A 14,764-nucleotide genomic window follows, 5' to 3' on the forward strand; every position below is an offset into this window, starting at 1 on the left:
ACTGTGCACACTGCACATGGCCCATTCTGGTAGTGCTCTGATTCACGGGAAACCTTGTCTAAGTTACGAGATTTTACTTAAAGATAACAAAATAACAGATCCAATGGAAAGAGTGCAGCAGGCAGAGTTTTCACTGTGCCAGCCCGACACCAGAGTCCAGCCTTTGCCCTGCGCCTGTGCCCTGCGCCTGTGCCCTGCGCCTGTGCCCTACAGCTTCTTCCCTGAGGTGTGGCAGTGCCGCCCACTCGGTTCTCAGTTGTGCAAAATCAATTTATCCGTGACCTCAAGAGAACAAAATGTCCTGTCTGGAGTTCTGTTGTGTCAAGGGACATTTTTTTACATTTCCTCCCAGAGAAACACAGAGGCAATGTTTGTATGGTGGCCAGGGAAGTTTCCCTATGTGACGGAGGAGAACCCAAATGATGCTCCCGTCAACCCCTCCCCAAAGAATGCGTGCAAAGTGGGAAGCCAGCGCACAAAACAAACACAGCTGCTACCAAAGGGAGGCAAGCTTTCCTTTTATTCAGGTGTTCAGAATGAACTGGTATGGTGTCATTTTAAATAAAGCCAGTGAAAGTCCTTACGCGGAAGTTTTGAGCATGAGGGAAAGTGCGGTGCCCAAGCCCCCTTAGATAGTCATGTGATGTGTGTACCCCCTCCTGGGGTCAGAGTGCATCCCTGCAGCTGCAGAGAACGTGGATATGAAAGTGAGGTCGGAGGGCACTCCCTGGCCAGTGCACCTCAACGTGCCCTGTAAACTGCGAGACGGCTTCAGGCTGGAGTGATGTGCCCAAAGCCAGGCTCCTTGATGCTGGGGATGTCGTTCTTCCTGTAGAAGTCGGTCTGCACGTGGTTCACACGGCCGTAGTCTCTGTTCAGGGGCTCGATGGGCTGGTTGATGCGTTTCCCATACACAGAGGACATCAGCACGGGCACGGGCCTTTCCTGTTCCTGGGAAGAAGAAATATGCAGTCACCATCGTGAGCACAGAAACCATCCTGCCCGCAGTACATCAGCACAGTGGCCCATCCTTTGGCTGTGTCTCACCCAGGTGACATCTGGGTGATTCCTGCATGCCTGCAGAGGCAAAGCCAGGGACCTAGTCCCCCTACCGTCATCTGCTATCCATGGGCAACATGACACCCTGAACTGGATGTCAGGTGTGGTCTGATTTCAGGTGCTGTCCCTCCTCCTTCTGTCCCCTCCCCACCCTCTCCCAGCCCACCCCCTACCAGCCCCTCTTTGCCCCAGCACACAGAGCAGCAGCCTTGAGCTTCCAGCTCTCTTCTTCCCACTGGCCCCGCTCAGGCGGTTTGCTGCCAAAGAGCTCCAACCACTCAAGTCTCTGGGTGTCACAAGGAGTCTTTCCTGACTCCTCCTCTCCCCAGAACCTCCTCATCCCCCTTCACTGTCGCTATGGGCTTTCTGTGCCTGCTGCCCATCAATGTGGAACCAGGTTGCTTCTTTGCTGCTTGCTGCTTCTTAGCCATGAAACCTGTCTGGGAAATAAGTGATGTCACGGTGCCTTTGTCATTTAACTCCAGCCCAAATTAAGAGAATAAAGAGCGGCGTGGTGGCAGGAGCCGCTGGCCTCACACATGTGAAATGAGCATCCGGCTCTTCTACCACATCGGCAGACTTGGCCGTCTGAGTGACAGCCACGGGGGAAGCATCCAGTGACTCGATGGAAATCCCACTGGAAGCTCGGGTATCATAATGTCCACGTCATGCGCTGTCTAATCGTCTCTGAGTACTCAGCCCGACTGTTAAAAAGCCTGCCACCCTCATTCAGAACTGACAATCATGTCAAAAGGCAGATGTGTCTGACGCAGACCAGGAGAGGCCCAGCCTGTCCCAGGGGAGGAAGCACCCGCCGCACCTGTCCTCTTGATGTGACCGTGACAGAGGAGCCACCTCTACCAGCCACCTCCCTCTGTAGCTGGTTCCAGATAATTCCTCCCTTTGGGGAGCACAGGGGACATCAAAGCAAAGCATCCCACATGCTGGGGACTTGAGGAAAATAGAGATCAGTGTACCTAGAAAAGCTGTGGTAGCCGGGGCTCGGTGTGTAAGTGAGCAAGGACTCCTATCTGTTGGATAAAAAGCACTTCCTAGTTTTATTCTGCATAAGTTGCTCAGTTCCCTGGAACCAATCAGAAAAACAATGCGAGACTGGCGTCACAGAGGATTTTAACTTCTCGGCACAGCAGAATAGATGCAAGCCACATGAATAAAGCTACACACAGCAATGGAACACATTGTCAAATGCTTGCATATGGTCACGTATACATGCACAACCCTGTATATACACACAAACATAAACACACATGTTCATACATGTACATAAACAATATGCAAGTGTGTATTTGCATAGATATCTGTGTGTTCTCACATACATGCAGATAAATGCGTGTGAAACTGTGTGCACAGGAACACACACATATATATATTCGCATTTAATATAGACACATGTATGCACAAAATCACATACACATAATACATGCATGTGTCCCAAACACACATGTATGTGCATATGTGCACATATTCACACTGTATGTGAGTACATGTTTATGCATGGGTACACACGCATAGTTCTGTTGGTTTATTAGCATCATTAGTATATCTTACCTCCTCATTAATATGAAGTCCCAGGTTTTTGGCATGTTCTCTATCATCTCGATGCAATTTCTGGTTATAATCTAGTCTCCTCTTAAAAACACAGTCGTAGAGGGAGATGACCCCTGTCTGGGAATAAGCAGAGGTGGTCACAGTGTGCTGGAAGGCTGAGCCACTGGTATCTGATACAGCTCTGAAACCAGCACTCAGTGGGGACCGGAGAGTGCAGACTTTCTGTGTGAGTAAGCACTGGGGAGGGTCAGCACATGGCAGACCGGGCTGTGACCTGGAGCAGAGAGGAGCTCAGACCCCTCCAGCAAGAGCAGTGCTGTGAGGATCAAGTCTGAGTGTGGGGCGGGGTCCACAGCACCTCTCCTCTGCCCCCCCCCCCCGTGTTCCTCCTCGAGAAATTCCTCAGAGCTGTCCCTGCTGGCGCTTCTGCAGTAGCTCAAACCTAAGTCCATTTTGTTGCTGTGTGAGAATTATGTGGACCGAGAGTTTCATAAAATGTGTTTCTCAGTTTAGAGACTGGGGGTTCAAGGTCAAGGTGGGCAGATTCACCCCCTGGGGAGGGTCGTTTTCTGCTTCTCACAGGGCCCCTTCTCTGCATCATGGCAAGGGAGAAAGAGCACACAGGCTCGCATAGGCCTCTTTGATGGAAGCACAAACCCATTCATAAGGGCCCTACCCTCAAGACCTGATCTTCCAAAGACACAACACACCTACTGACCACACGTCTGATGCTTATGCTTCTTGCATGGGACGTAAATACTCAGACCAGGCCGGAGTAAATCTTCTCTATCTATCTGAATAAGGAGGTGTGCCCACAGTCATGCAGTCCCAAAGAAAAGAAACACACAGAGTCTACATTAATCATAAACTGGTTGCCCTGTTAGCTCAGGCTTCTTATTAACTCTTTCTTACATCTTATATTTTTAGCCCATTATTCTTGTCTGTGTTAGTCACGTGGCTTGGTATCTTTCATCAGCGAGGCAGTCACGTCTTGCTTCCTCTCTGTTTGGGTGACGACTCTTCCCAGAATCCTCCTGTTCTCATTGCCCCACCTCTACTTCCTGCCTGGTCGCCCCACCCATACTTTCTGCCTGGCTACTGGCCAATCAGCGTTTTTTTAAAAATAATACAAGTGACAACATAAAAGACTATTGTCCCACAACAGAGGTGTGTGTGTGTGTTTGTGCATGTGTGTATGCATGTGTGTATGTGTCTGTATATGTGTTTGTGTATGTGTATAAGCATGTGTGTATATGTGTTTGTGTATGTGTGTTTGCCTTCATTTCTACTTTTCTTATTTCTCAGAGTGTCTAATACAACCTTACTCTGCTATAAAAGGTCATCATAACTAAAAAGGAGTTACACTTGGAGCTGCTGGCCAATGGAGAAACAGTCTATATGTAAACCTCCCCTCTCGAGAGACAAAATTACTTTTCTTCAATCTCGTGTAAAGCTATAGCACTTGGTAACTGACATTCATGTAATATTTCTGCATATATAGCATAAACATGAAATATATACATATATATGCACATACAGCTTAGGTGTTCTGGGAGATGACTTGTTAATACGCTGATTTTCTACATATCTCTGACTTTCTTCTTCAGGTTTTTCTTAGTTAATCTGCTTGTGTGGTAAAATAAATAATTCATGTGTTAGATGGTATGCAATCTTTACCTCACATCAGACTTGGGTTTGTTGCCCTGATTCCTTTGGCAACAAAGCCAGACTTGGCTTCTCCGTGGGATTTGACCTGAGCACCAGCTGTCTCACACACCGAGGTGGTTTGGTTTGGGTGTGCATTTGTTGGTTTGCTCCTGATAATGATGTTAGAATAATTTCCTCTGTGGGATAGTGGAAAAAAGGATTCACACACATGTTGCGTGGCCTGGGAAACGCCACGACCCTGTTTACAGAGCTCAGAAACCCAGGGATGCCGGCAGTGATGGGAAGGGCTGGCAATGCAGCTTCCAGCAATCAGGACATTCGCGGCTCATACATAGGCAGGTTTGGGGAGACAGCTCACACCTGGCAGTGTCCTGATGTGAGCACCATCCAGTGAGGGAAACAAGGTGGGTTTTAAGAATCGCTGTTCCAACATTTGTAAGATTTCTGCCAGTAGTCTGATGTGCAGGGAGCTTTCACCCACTGGCAGAATCCTCCTGACTAAACTCAGAGACAGTCGTGTCTGTCACTGGCGGCTGTGACTTCTGTCTGCATGATGGCTGGTCATTAGGGAGTCTCTGCCCACCACCCTGGGTGTGTGTCTCCTGAAAGAAACACATATCTGGGGAAGGGTTCCTTAAAGACTCACTCCATGGAGAACTGATGAATTATCAGCATTTAGTGCTGTAAAATTGGCTGGTGCCTTGTGTCTTCACATCACATTGCAGACAAAGTAAATTCTAGATGAAATAGGAAAATAAGAGAAAAAGAAAACCCATAAGGGGCCTCCTACACAGAAAAGCAATAAGGAAAATGTCACAAAGAAAACATCAATCACTTTGACTCTATAAAATTAGATATTTGCTTATCAAATCCATCTCGGTTTCTTTAAAAACCCATTTTAAGGCCTGACAGGGAAACTTCAGAGTCTTGAACACTCTGTGCAGATCTGTCACTGCAGAAGCTGGTGGGCCGTCATCCCTCACAGGCAAAGCAAAGATTTCTGGGAGAAACAGCGGGGGCCCTTTGGTAGGACAGAGGAAGCCAAGCACGATGCCCACTCTGCAGGACTGTGGGTGTAAATTCTCCCCAGGTGGGTCCCGGCCCAGATGCAGGACTTTCGAGGCACAAAGCTGTTGGCCAAGCCTAGGTGAGGCTTGCAGCAAAACAGGAATAAAATGACCTGAGAGCCCATCGCACTGTGCTAGTCTCACCTACACAGAACATGTTTTAACTGGGTTTTTGTTTGTGTGTATGTGTGCGTGAGTGGTGTAGGAGGTTCTTCCGTTCGTGTGTTGCTTTCATTGGTTAATGAATGAAGAAACTGCTTTGAGCTTGATAGGGCAGAACTTAGGTAGGTGGAGAAGACAGAACTGGATTCTGGGAGGAAGAAAGCAGAGAGAGAGAGAGAGAGAGAGAGAGAGAGAGAGAGAGAGAGAGAGAGAGAGAGAGAGAGAGAGAGAGAGAGAGAGAGAGAGAGAGCGCTGCCATGGAGCTGCCAGAGACAGACACGCCGAACCTTTCCCATATTACGCCACTGCCACGTGGTGATCACAGATGAATAGAAATGGGTTAAATCAAGATGTAAGAGTTAGCCGATAAGAAGTTAGAGCTAATGGCCAAGCAGTGCTTTAATTAATACACTTTCTGTGTGGTTATTTTGGGTGTAAGCTAGCCGGGCAGCCGAGACAAACAAGGGACCCTCTCTCTGCAACAGCGAGTGAAGCCAGATATGTAAAGGTAGCTACCTACAGAGGCCAGCAGAGGGCGCGGGATCCCCTGGAGTTGGAGCTACTCAGCTGTGAGCCATCTGATGTGGGTGGAGAAACTTAAATTCGGGTCCCTTGGAAGGAAGAGCAGCAAGGACTTTGTACTGCTGAGCCATCTCTTGTGGTGACTTCAGCCATATGGACGGCAGTCAGGCTGCTCTCTGCTTCTGTGGCTCCCCTGGAAGCCCTCCTCCACTGCCAACACCGCGCTGTCTGTAGGTTGAGAGAGCAGCCACAGTTCCCAATATGATCACACTTGCGATCAAGTAGTTTCCTTCTGCACTCTGAAAACCATATATAAAAGTGGGAGTGAACGGTGCTCCCCATGCCACGCCCGACAGTGCTCCCACTGGGTAACCAGCTGCTCAGGTGCGGGGGAACCTGCATGGGAAGAGGGCAGCGCCAACAGGAAGGGAACAGTTGCTGAGATCGGCCGGAGCTGGGTGAACTTCTTGCCCCATGCTCTTAACCAGGCTAACCTTCCTGGGCGGAGTGGGTCCTACCCGGGCCCTGAGCTGATCTGAGAAGACCAAAAGGCAGGGCAGACTCAGGAAGAAAAGGAACATGTAACCGCTGTTACCCAAATGCTCCACACCACAGAAACTTACCGCGATATGCAACCTCGCGGGAAAAAGAGAGCAATGGTCTACTGCTTTTCATTGTAATAAGGTGATCCAAAACTGTAAAAAGGGGTAGCTGAGAGCCCATGCTGCCTCCCAATCCAGATTGTTGCAAGCGCCTAGGGCATCTTGATCCGGATTAGGGACTTCACTGCTTCTGGGCACGGCCCCTTTCTACCCCTGCTGTGTGTGCGCTGCATATGCAGAACTTTACAGAGTAGTAAATGAACTTTTCTATCATTGAAGAATAGGCATAAGAAGGAAAAACGTTCCTGGCGGACGGGCAGCCTCACTGAGTGATGTGCTGCCCACCGCCAGCGTCTAGGCAGAACTGAAGTGTGTCTCCCATTGCTGATATTTCGTCTGTTCTTTCGTTCCTTTGTGGCTTGATTTTGATTGCTAGGTTTTAAGGGCTGAGACTTGATCTGAATATAGCGTAAGAGATGGTACCTTCTGAGATGATTGACATTAGGTGGGGTTGTCAGGGCAGTCTGGTGGCTATATTCTGAGTGAAACCAAGGAAGTACGTGTGTGCACACTCCTGGTCTCTCAGTGTGGCTTGCACTACTATAAGAAGCACAGGTGTGTACACTCCCAGACTGACAGCGTGCCCTGCACGAATCCTGGACATTCAGCCAGTGAGACCACCAGCACATGTGGTTTCTGGAAAGCTCAGAACCGTGCCCTAAATAAACATTTTCTTTATAAGACACACAGTCTCGGATATTTTGTTATAGTGGTGGAAAATGAGTTTAAAATAACTGAAGGTGCCATTTTAGTCTCCAGGAGAGAAACTTGCGGACCTTACTTTAAATGAGACTATAGTCTGGGCATGGGAACAGACCGCCACACGAAAATATATAAAATATAATAAATACTAAAATTTTCCAAATAAATTTAGGGGACATGGGAAAGCAGAGTGGCACAGAGGAAGGATGGTAAATTCTCGTTCGCTCTCAGCTCGTCGGCAGACCTGGGCATTACAGGAGGTCCCACGACAGTGCCACAGCCAGAGCTCTGCAGAGCAGCCTCTAAGGTTACGTGGACCGAGCTGTGCCATCCAAAAATTCACATACTGGGGAATGCAGATTGCTACCCTATTAAAGCAAGCTTTCTGAAGACGTGTTTGGTTACATACTAGCATAAGGCAGTACTACACAGGGCACCTGGTTGCTCTTGCGAAGGACGAATTTGAACCTAGCTAGAGTCATACATCAGGAAGGACAGTGTAACCAGAACAGGAAGATGGCTGTCAAGAGAAACAAGGGGATGAGAGCTGAGCTTTCCCTCTGAGCCCACACAAGGGACCAGACTTTGACCCTCCAGGACTCTGAAAGGTGAGCTTCCCTTGCTTTAAGCCACCAAGCCTGCATGGCACTTCGTGCCATACTGCTGGTCGACGCCCTTGGTAAAAGCAGCTATCTTTGGAACTGCAGGGAAGCCAGAGTGGGATGCGAGCAGAGGCTATTGCAGCAGGGCTGGGAGCCTAAGGAGCACGCTCCTCTGGGTAAACTGAGAGTGCTGACCACCTGAGCAGACAACACTCAGATACAATCACACTCTACTGCAGAGGGTCCAGGGGGTTTGCCTCTCCGGTCACGTGAGCAGTTCTACCCAATGGGCTGTGAGCTGAAGTGGCTGTTACTCCTTAGGCTGAGGTACTGAAGAGCCAGTACCCAGGGTCACAGGCAGCATGGAGCCGGAGCAGCCTGTGAGGTGGCTGCTGAGGGACACACTGCCAACACCTCTGGAAATGTACCGTGAGAGGAAGCACGGCTGAGCTCTGTGGACTCATCTGTTGCGGCTGCATCACCAGCGGTGTCCTGACTGGTGTGGTGGGTAACTGAGGAAGGCGGCTACCCCCTGTGGGCTACCAGGCCCCACCTCCACCCTGGTTGCAGGTTTTTATTACATCCTGCGTCTCTTCCCCTACCTTGGAAGTGCTCCTATTCCCAGAAGTTACATACACTCTCACACAAACAATAGTTGTGAAATTTAGAATAACTGGGACTCTGGTCCTTTCTTTCTTCCTCCTTTTCATTTGACACTAAATATAAAATTAGTCTTCTTTCTCAGATCAAATTGTTCAGTTGGGAGCTCTGCCTCAACCCCACTCCTCCCTCTCTCCAACCCTGTCCCCCTCAGAAAGATCATCAAAAGGCCTGGATCCTCTCCCCCACCCGTGAAGTTCACGACTGCACCTACACGATTTTTAAGCTCTGGGTATTTAAGCTCTGGTCCCTAGACCTGCCGTGTGATTTTCCTCCTCCCTCTCCGCTGTACTTCTGGGAGACTGGAAAGGACACCCAAGAGCGCTTGGTTCATTAAACCTTTCCTTTTAATTCGACTTGATCTGGCTTATTGTGTCGGCGGAGAAAACCTACTATCAGGATATCCAAAAATACCTGTCTTAAATTACTTAAATTCTGTGAGAAAGAAACAAGAAAGAGATGTGCATATTTTCATAATCTTTTTGACAATTTGATGCATGCTTATATATACACATATATTACAATGTGTTATGATCATATTCACCCCGTTTACCTCTCTTATCTACCTCCCACTTCTGATTACGTGTGTGTGTGTGTGTCATGAATAGAGAAAGAACCTATGTAGTAAGGATATAAAAATAAGTAAATAAGTAAAGTTTTAAAATAAATAGCTCTCATTACAATTTATGTTATTTTAAAAAGCGAGGCAGTGGGTTGCCACGTCACTGCCCCTGGAGCTGCCCAGCTCTCACACTGGAGGGAGATGAGAAAGGAATCAGTGTCTGCCATCTTACACTTGTTGTCTTCAGCCCAGTGATGCGCTTACATGAAAGCAGCCACTCGCTGCAGAAAATTCTGCCTCGTTGTTAGTGATTGCTGATTCCTTCGGCGTAAATAATCCCACTGTGGGGTCTAGCGGAATGGTTCAGTGGTTACGAACTCTTATACTTGCAAAGGATTTGAATTTGGGTCCCAGGAGCTTTCACCTGCCTTTAAATCTAGTTCCAGGGGATAGGAAACCCTCTTCTGGCCTCTGTGGGCACCAGGCATGTGCAGACATACATGCAAAAAAAAAATACCCATACACATAAAAAGTAAGTTTTAAATTGAAAAAAAAAAGTTCCCACTGTGGACGTCTGAGGGCAGCCGACCAAGTGCAGAGTCCAGAAATAATGCTTAAAATGTGTTTTGTGAGTCAGAGGAGCAACTGGCTGAGGGAGCCACTGAAGCTCAGCCCGGCCCACACTGGCTCAAATGCCAATCACCTGTGAACGGTTGCTACTCCTCTCTTCAGAGCCACAGCGCCGAGACCTCCTCCTGCCCTCAGACACCGGACCTGCTTCCAAAGCAGAAAATCCCCAAGGTCACTGATTCCCTAAGGGCCTCCTTTGACTTTGGATGAACTCAGAGTGTCTCAGTGTGGGTTGGGCAGTGTGCTGAGCTGAGAGAATTTTAATAGCACTCAGTGCTGTAGTTTAGAGCTGCAGTTCCTCAGAGACGGGAATCAGAACCTTCAAAAGGATTGCTTAACTGTTCTCTGTGGCTTGCCTGTGGACAAGATCCCGTTCCTTCCTCTGGAACATGGGGATCAGAAGCTTCGGCAGTCTTTATAACACCTCAAATAATCTGAGACTATTTTATTCTTGAACTGAAGTCAGCAGAATTCCTCTGAGCTGACACGCGTCTGTCACACACACATTGGAAGAGTGCTCGGACTCCGTTGGTTCCGCCTCCATTCTCAGGCCTGCAGACATACATACAGGGGAGCCCCGGTGACTGCAGAAACAGCTGTGCCCCCTCTCCCCTGGTGCTAGCTCCTCTAGGCTAGGCGTCCAGAGTTCATGACACATATCAGGTAAGGATGATCCCCAGAGGCTTAAAACTCAGTTGTTTTCTGCTTGCAATCATTCAAGCTTCTGCTAGGGCTAGAACATGCTTCGTGATCCCTGGAAGCTCATGCACTGGAACTTGGTTCCCCAGGTGGCAGTAATGTAGGACGCTGGTGCGCTTTTAAGAGCCAGGGCCCGCCAGGGATTGACTGGGAGGATGTGAGGGTCTGGTTCCTGGCTGCAGACATGACGGTTTACCCTGTGGTGGGCTCCACCGGCACCCACGCCCTGAGATGGTGTGGACAAAGAGCACACTCGACACAGACCAAGGGCTGCTGCTGAGAGTTTTAGTCTTCCGGCGTTGGAGCTAAAGAAACTGTTCTTTTAATTTTCACTCTTTTCCCAGCAGAAAGTTTTTTAAAAAAAAATAAGAAAAAGACTTGAAACAGAAAAACTTACTTTCTTCATTAATCACGTGATTAATTGCCAAGAACCTTAGAATCGTATTAGAGTATGGAAAAGCTGGTTTAATATTACCTCATCAAACTGTGAAATAAAAAAATGCCAGAGTACACTGCTACATGAACAGAGCGAGCTGAGCTGGGATTAGCAGCGCGTACCTACGATGCTAGCACCTGAAGCAGGGGCACAGCACAAGTCTGGATTGGCCTCGTCTACTGACTGAGTTCCAGGCCAGCTTGGACGACATTAACAAATCCTATCTCAAAATCAGAAACAGAAAAAGGAAAAGAACAGGAGGGGGGGTTGGGGAAAGGAGGAGAAGGAGGAGTTTTAGGCACAGAAGTGCTCTCCTTATAGACTTGAGAACCTGAACGCAACCCCCAGACCCCGCATTAAAAAAATAAATAACTAAAAAGTCAGGTGCAGTGGCTCCCACTTGTCATTCCAGAATTAGGAGGGAGGCAGAGACAGGCAGAACCCTGAGGGCCAGCCACTCTAGCTTCCTCGGCAATCTCCAGATCATCGAGAGACCCTGTCAACACCCACGGCTGCCCTCTGGCCCACATATGCATGCACATACAGAGACCTGTGCTCCCTACATAACACACAGATGAAAAGGATGTACACACTTGTGTGACTATGTGTGAACATATGATCAGACTCACATCATTGCGTGTAGAGGCACACAGAAGAGAGATGCCACGCCAGCTTGTGGGCAGTGTTGCCGCTGGTAGGCACACTCTCCCAGTGGGAAGACACATTCGCCTCCTCCCTCCCTCATTCCTCTCTCAGTGCTGAGTTCCCAAGAGGAGCTGGGTCCCTCCCTTAGAAGATTCCACCTGCCTAGGATGAAGACACTGTGCTCTGAACTCTTGGTAGAGCTTGCTGTTCCCAGGGACGGGTAACTGAACAACAGGCGTGCAGCTAGCACAGGCGAGAGGCACCTGTGATCCTCACCAACCACCGCAGGCATAGAGTACTAAACCACACCTAATCCAAACACAAACCCCTGGTGTTCTAAGTGCATCTTCAAAAAAAAAAAAAGTCTTAGGCTTTCATTTTTAAAACTTCCTGTTCCGTGTATTCATCTTGCCTTTATCCACCCATGTAGCAGGTGTGTATGGAGTTCCAAGAGTAAGTCCCTGTTTTGATTGGTTAGGAGATAGCATGACAGAAATTAATCCTGGCCCGGGGACAGCTGGTAATTCACCAGGGGGAAAGACAACAGTAGGTTAAGCAAGCTAAATGTTGAGTAGGCGAGAAGAGGTGCAGAGGAAAAAGAAGAGTAAAGAGCAAGAGAGGGAGTGGGCGTGCAGAGAGGCACCCTGCCTTCTCCTGACGTGGCTGGGAGTGTACGTGTCTACTGGAGGGCCAAACAAGACCCCTAGATCCTAGAGACATCAGCCTCAGCATGGTGGCTGCCTCTCCTGCTGCTTAAGAGCACTCAAAGATACATGGTCAAATATGACTAACGTCTAAAGGGCACCATACGGTGAGGGCTCAGAGGAGCACACCCTGGATACTGGCTGTGCACCCCTATGCAATGGACACTGGCTGTACGCCCCTGTGTACTGGACACTGGCTGTACGCCCCTGTGTACTGGACACTGGCTGTCCACCCCTGTGTACTGAATACTGGCTGTGCACCCCTGTGCACTGGACACTAGCTGTGTACCCCTGTGTGCTGGACACTGGATGTCTGCCCCTGTGTGCTGGGCACTGGCTGCATACCCCTGTGCACTGGACACTAGCTGTGCACCCCTGTGCACTGGACACTGGCTGTCCACTCCTGTGTACTGGGCACTGGCTGCATACCCCTGTGCACTGGACACTGGCTGTCCGCCCCTGTGTGCTGGACACTGGCTGTGTCCTTGGGACTCTACTTTGCAGCTCTGGGCAGACTGCATGAGCTTTCATACACAGGAAGGTCTCGCCACCCTCGACCAAGGACATTCCACAGGGAGGGAGGGAGCGCTCCTGGAATACAAGGATGCCATCAGCCCTACCTCCACGTCTAAGAATCTGCACTTGCAGAAGGGGTTCCCGCTAATCCCAGCAAAGCCAGCGTGGGGCCTGTGGAACACAGCTTTCTACAATCCGCCCTAGCACGCCGGAAAACACATTCTAAAGCCACTTAGGCGGTTTCTTTTTAATGTAACTGTTAGACTTTGGGGGATTTAATCAAAACCTTCATAACAGGGCATTCTCTTCCAACTCGGCTTTTCCGTTCCAGGGGCAGAAGTGCTGTGCACAACAGCAGAAGAAAAAAGTAATTTAAAAATGTCATTGAACTGAATCTGCTTAGCTGCCTCTGGAACCGTAGCTCTTAGGGAAACACAGGCTGCTAGCGCCCCCTAGGGAGCAGTACCGGAGCTGGTCACATTTTAGACAGCAGCTTGAGAGGACAAACTTGTCATCCCATCCAGGGACACTAGCAGGGCTGTAAATAACTTGGCAGCCTGCAAAGCATGGATGTGGGGAAGGGGGGCTCCCTGTGGCGGATGAGTTAGAGGATGGGGCAGTGGGTGGATGCTCATCTTTACTGCAGTTCTCTGAATTAATCTCTGACAATGATGGACAGTCTGGTAGTGAGTGATCGGCTGCTGGGAATGGGCACGTAGTGCAAAGAATCATCAGTCCCTACAGCAAAGGAACAATATCTGTGTTTACAAGGGCTTGCTGCATCTCATACCACACGGGCTAATTAAGTCAATTCTGTGTGTAGATGAGTGTGTGCACGCATGTCTCTGTGTGTGTGTGCGTGTGTAATCCAGAAGCTGATACACAGTGTCTTCCTCAAATGTTCTACACCTCTTTTTTTTTTTATTTTAGTGAGGCAGTGTACCTTACTAAACCTGGAGCTCGCTGATTCTGCTAGACTGGCTGACCAGGGAACTCTGAGATCTTCCTGTCTCTATCTTAAGGAATGTTCAACACTTAAGGAATGTTCAACATCCTTAGTCATTGGAGAAATTCAAATCAAAACAACTCTGAGATTCCATCTTACACCTGTAAGATGGCCAAGACCAAAAACACTGATGACAACTTATGCTGGAGAGGATGTGGGGAAAAGGGAACACTTCTGCACTGCTGATGGGAATGCAAGCTGATACAACCCCTCTGGATGTCAGTGTGGCGATTTCTCAGAAAATTAGGAAACAACCTTCCTCAAGACCAAGCAATACGATTTTGGGGTATATATTTAAAGGGTGCTCAATCATACCAAAAGGACATATGCTCAACTATGTTCATAACAGCATTGCTTGTCATAGCCAGAACCTGGAATCAACCTAAATGTCCCTCAACCAAAGAATGGATAAGGAAAATATGGTATATTCACACAATGGAGTACTATACAGCAGAAAAAATAATGGCATCTTGAAATTTGCAGGCAAATGGATGGAGCTAGAAAACATCATATTGAGTGAGGTAACCCAGACCCAGAAAGACAAATACCAAATGTACTCACTCATAAGTAGCTTTTAAACATAAAACAAAGACAACCAGCCTACAAATCACAATCCTAGAGAACCTAGACAACAATGAGGACCCTAAGAGAGATTTACATGGATTTAATCTACGTGGGAAGTAGAAAAAGACAAGATCTCCAGAGTTGATGTGGGAGTGATTTCTTATTAATAAAGAAACTGCCTAGGCCCCTTGATAAGGCCCACCCTTGGGTGGGTGGAGAAAACAGGAGAATTCTGGGAGAAGGAGTCTTGGTGGAGAGTCGCCATGATGCTCCCACTCCAGACAGACGCAGGTTAAGATCCTCTCTGGTAAGCCAGCTCATGGGCTACA

The 14,764-nt window shown here is 48.5% G+C and overlaps 1 protein-coding gene and 1 long non-coding RNA gene across 2 annotated transcripts in view; one reads left to right on the plus strand and one right to left on the minus strand.

The window, feature by feature from the left end:
• Positions 1–611: 611 nt before the first annotated feature.
• Cfap90 (cilia and flagella associated protein 90) overlaps positions 612–14,764 on the minus strand; it is a 24,936-nt gene continuing 10,783 nt past the window's right edge. The window contains exons 2-3 of the mRNA XM_050144735.1: positions 2,629–2,745; positions 612–951 (exon numbers count right to left, since the gene is read on the minus strand). Coding sequence (XP_050000692.1) covers positions 772–951; positions 2,629–2,745 — 297 coding nt within the window. The 3' untranslated portion in view covers positions 612–771. The remainder of the gene's footprint in view (positions 952–2,628; positions 2,746–14,764) is intronic.
• Positions 14,580–14,764, plus strand: part of LOC126503195 (uncharacterized) — a 17,213-nt gene continuing 17,028 nt past the window's right edge. Inside the window, exon 1 of the long non-coding RNA XR_007592212.1 lies at positions 14,580–14,742. This is a non-coding gene — a long non-coding RNA (uncharacterized lncRNA). The remainder of the gene's footprint in view (positions 14,743–14,764) is intronic.

The sequence above is a fragment of the Alexandromys fortis genome, unplaced genomic scaffold, assembly GCF_014885135.2.
Source record: "Alexandromys fortis isolate MF-2015 unplaced genomic scaffold, M_Fortis_MF-2015_v1.1 scaffold_52, whole genome shotgun sequence".
Taxonomy (NCBI): Eukaryota; Metazoa; Chordata; class Mammalia; order Rodentia; family Cricetidae; genus Alexandromys; species Alexandromys fortis.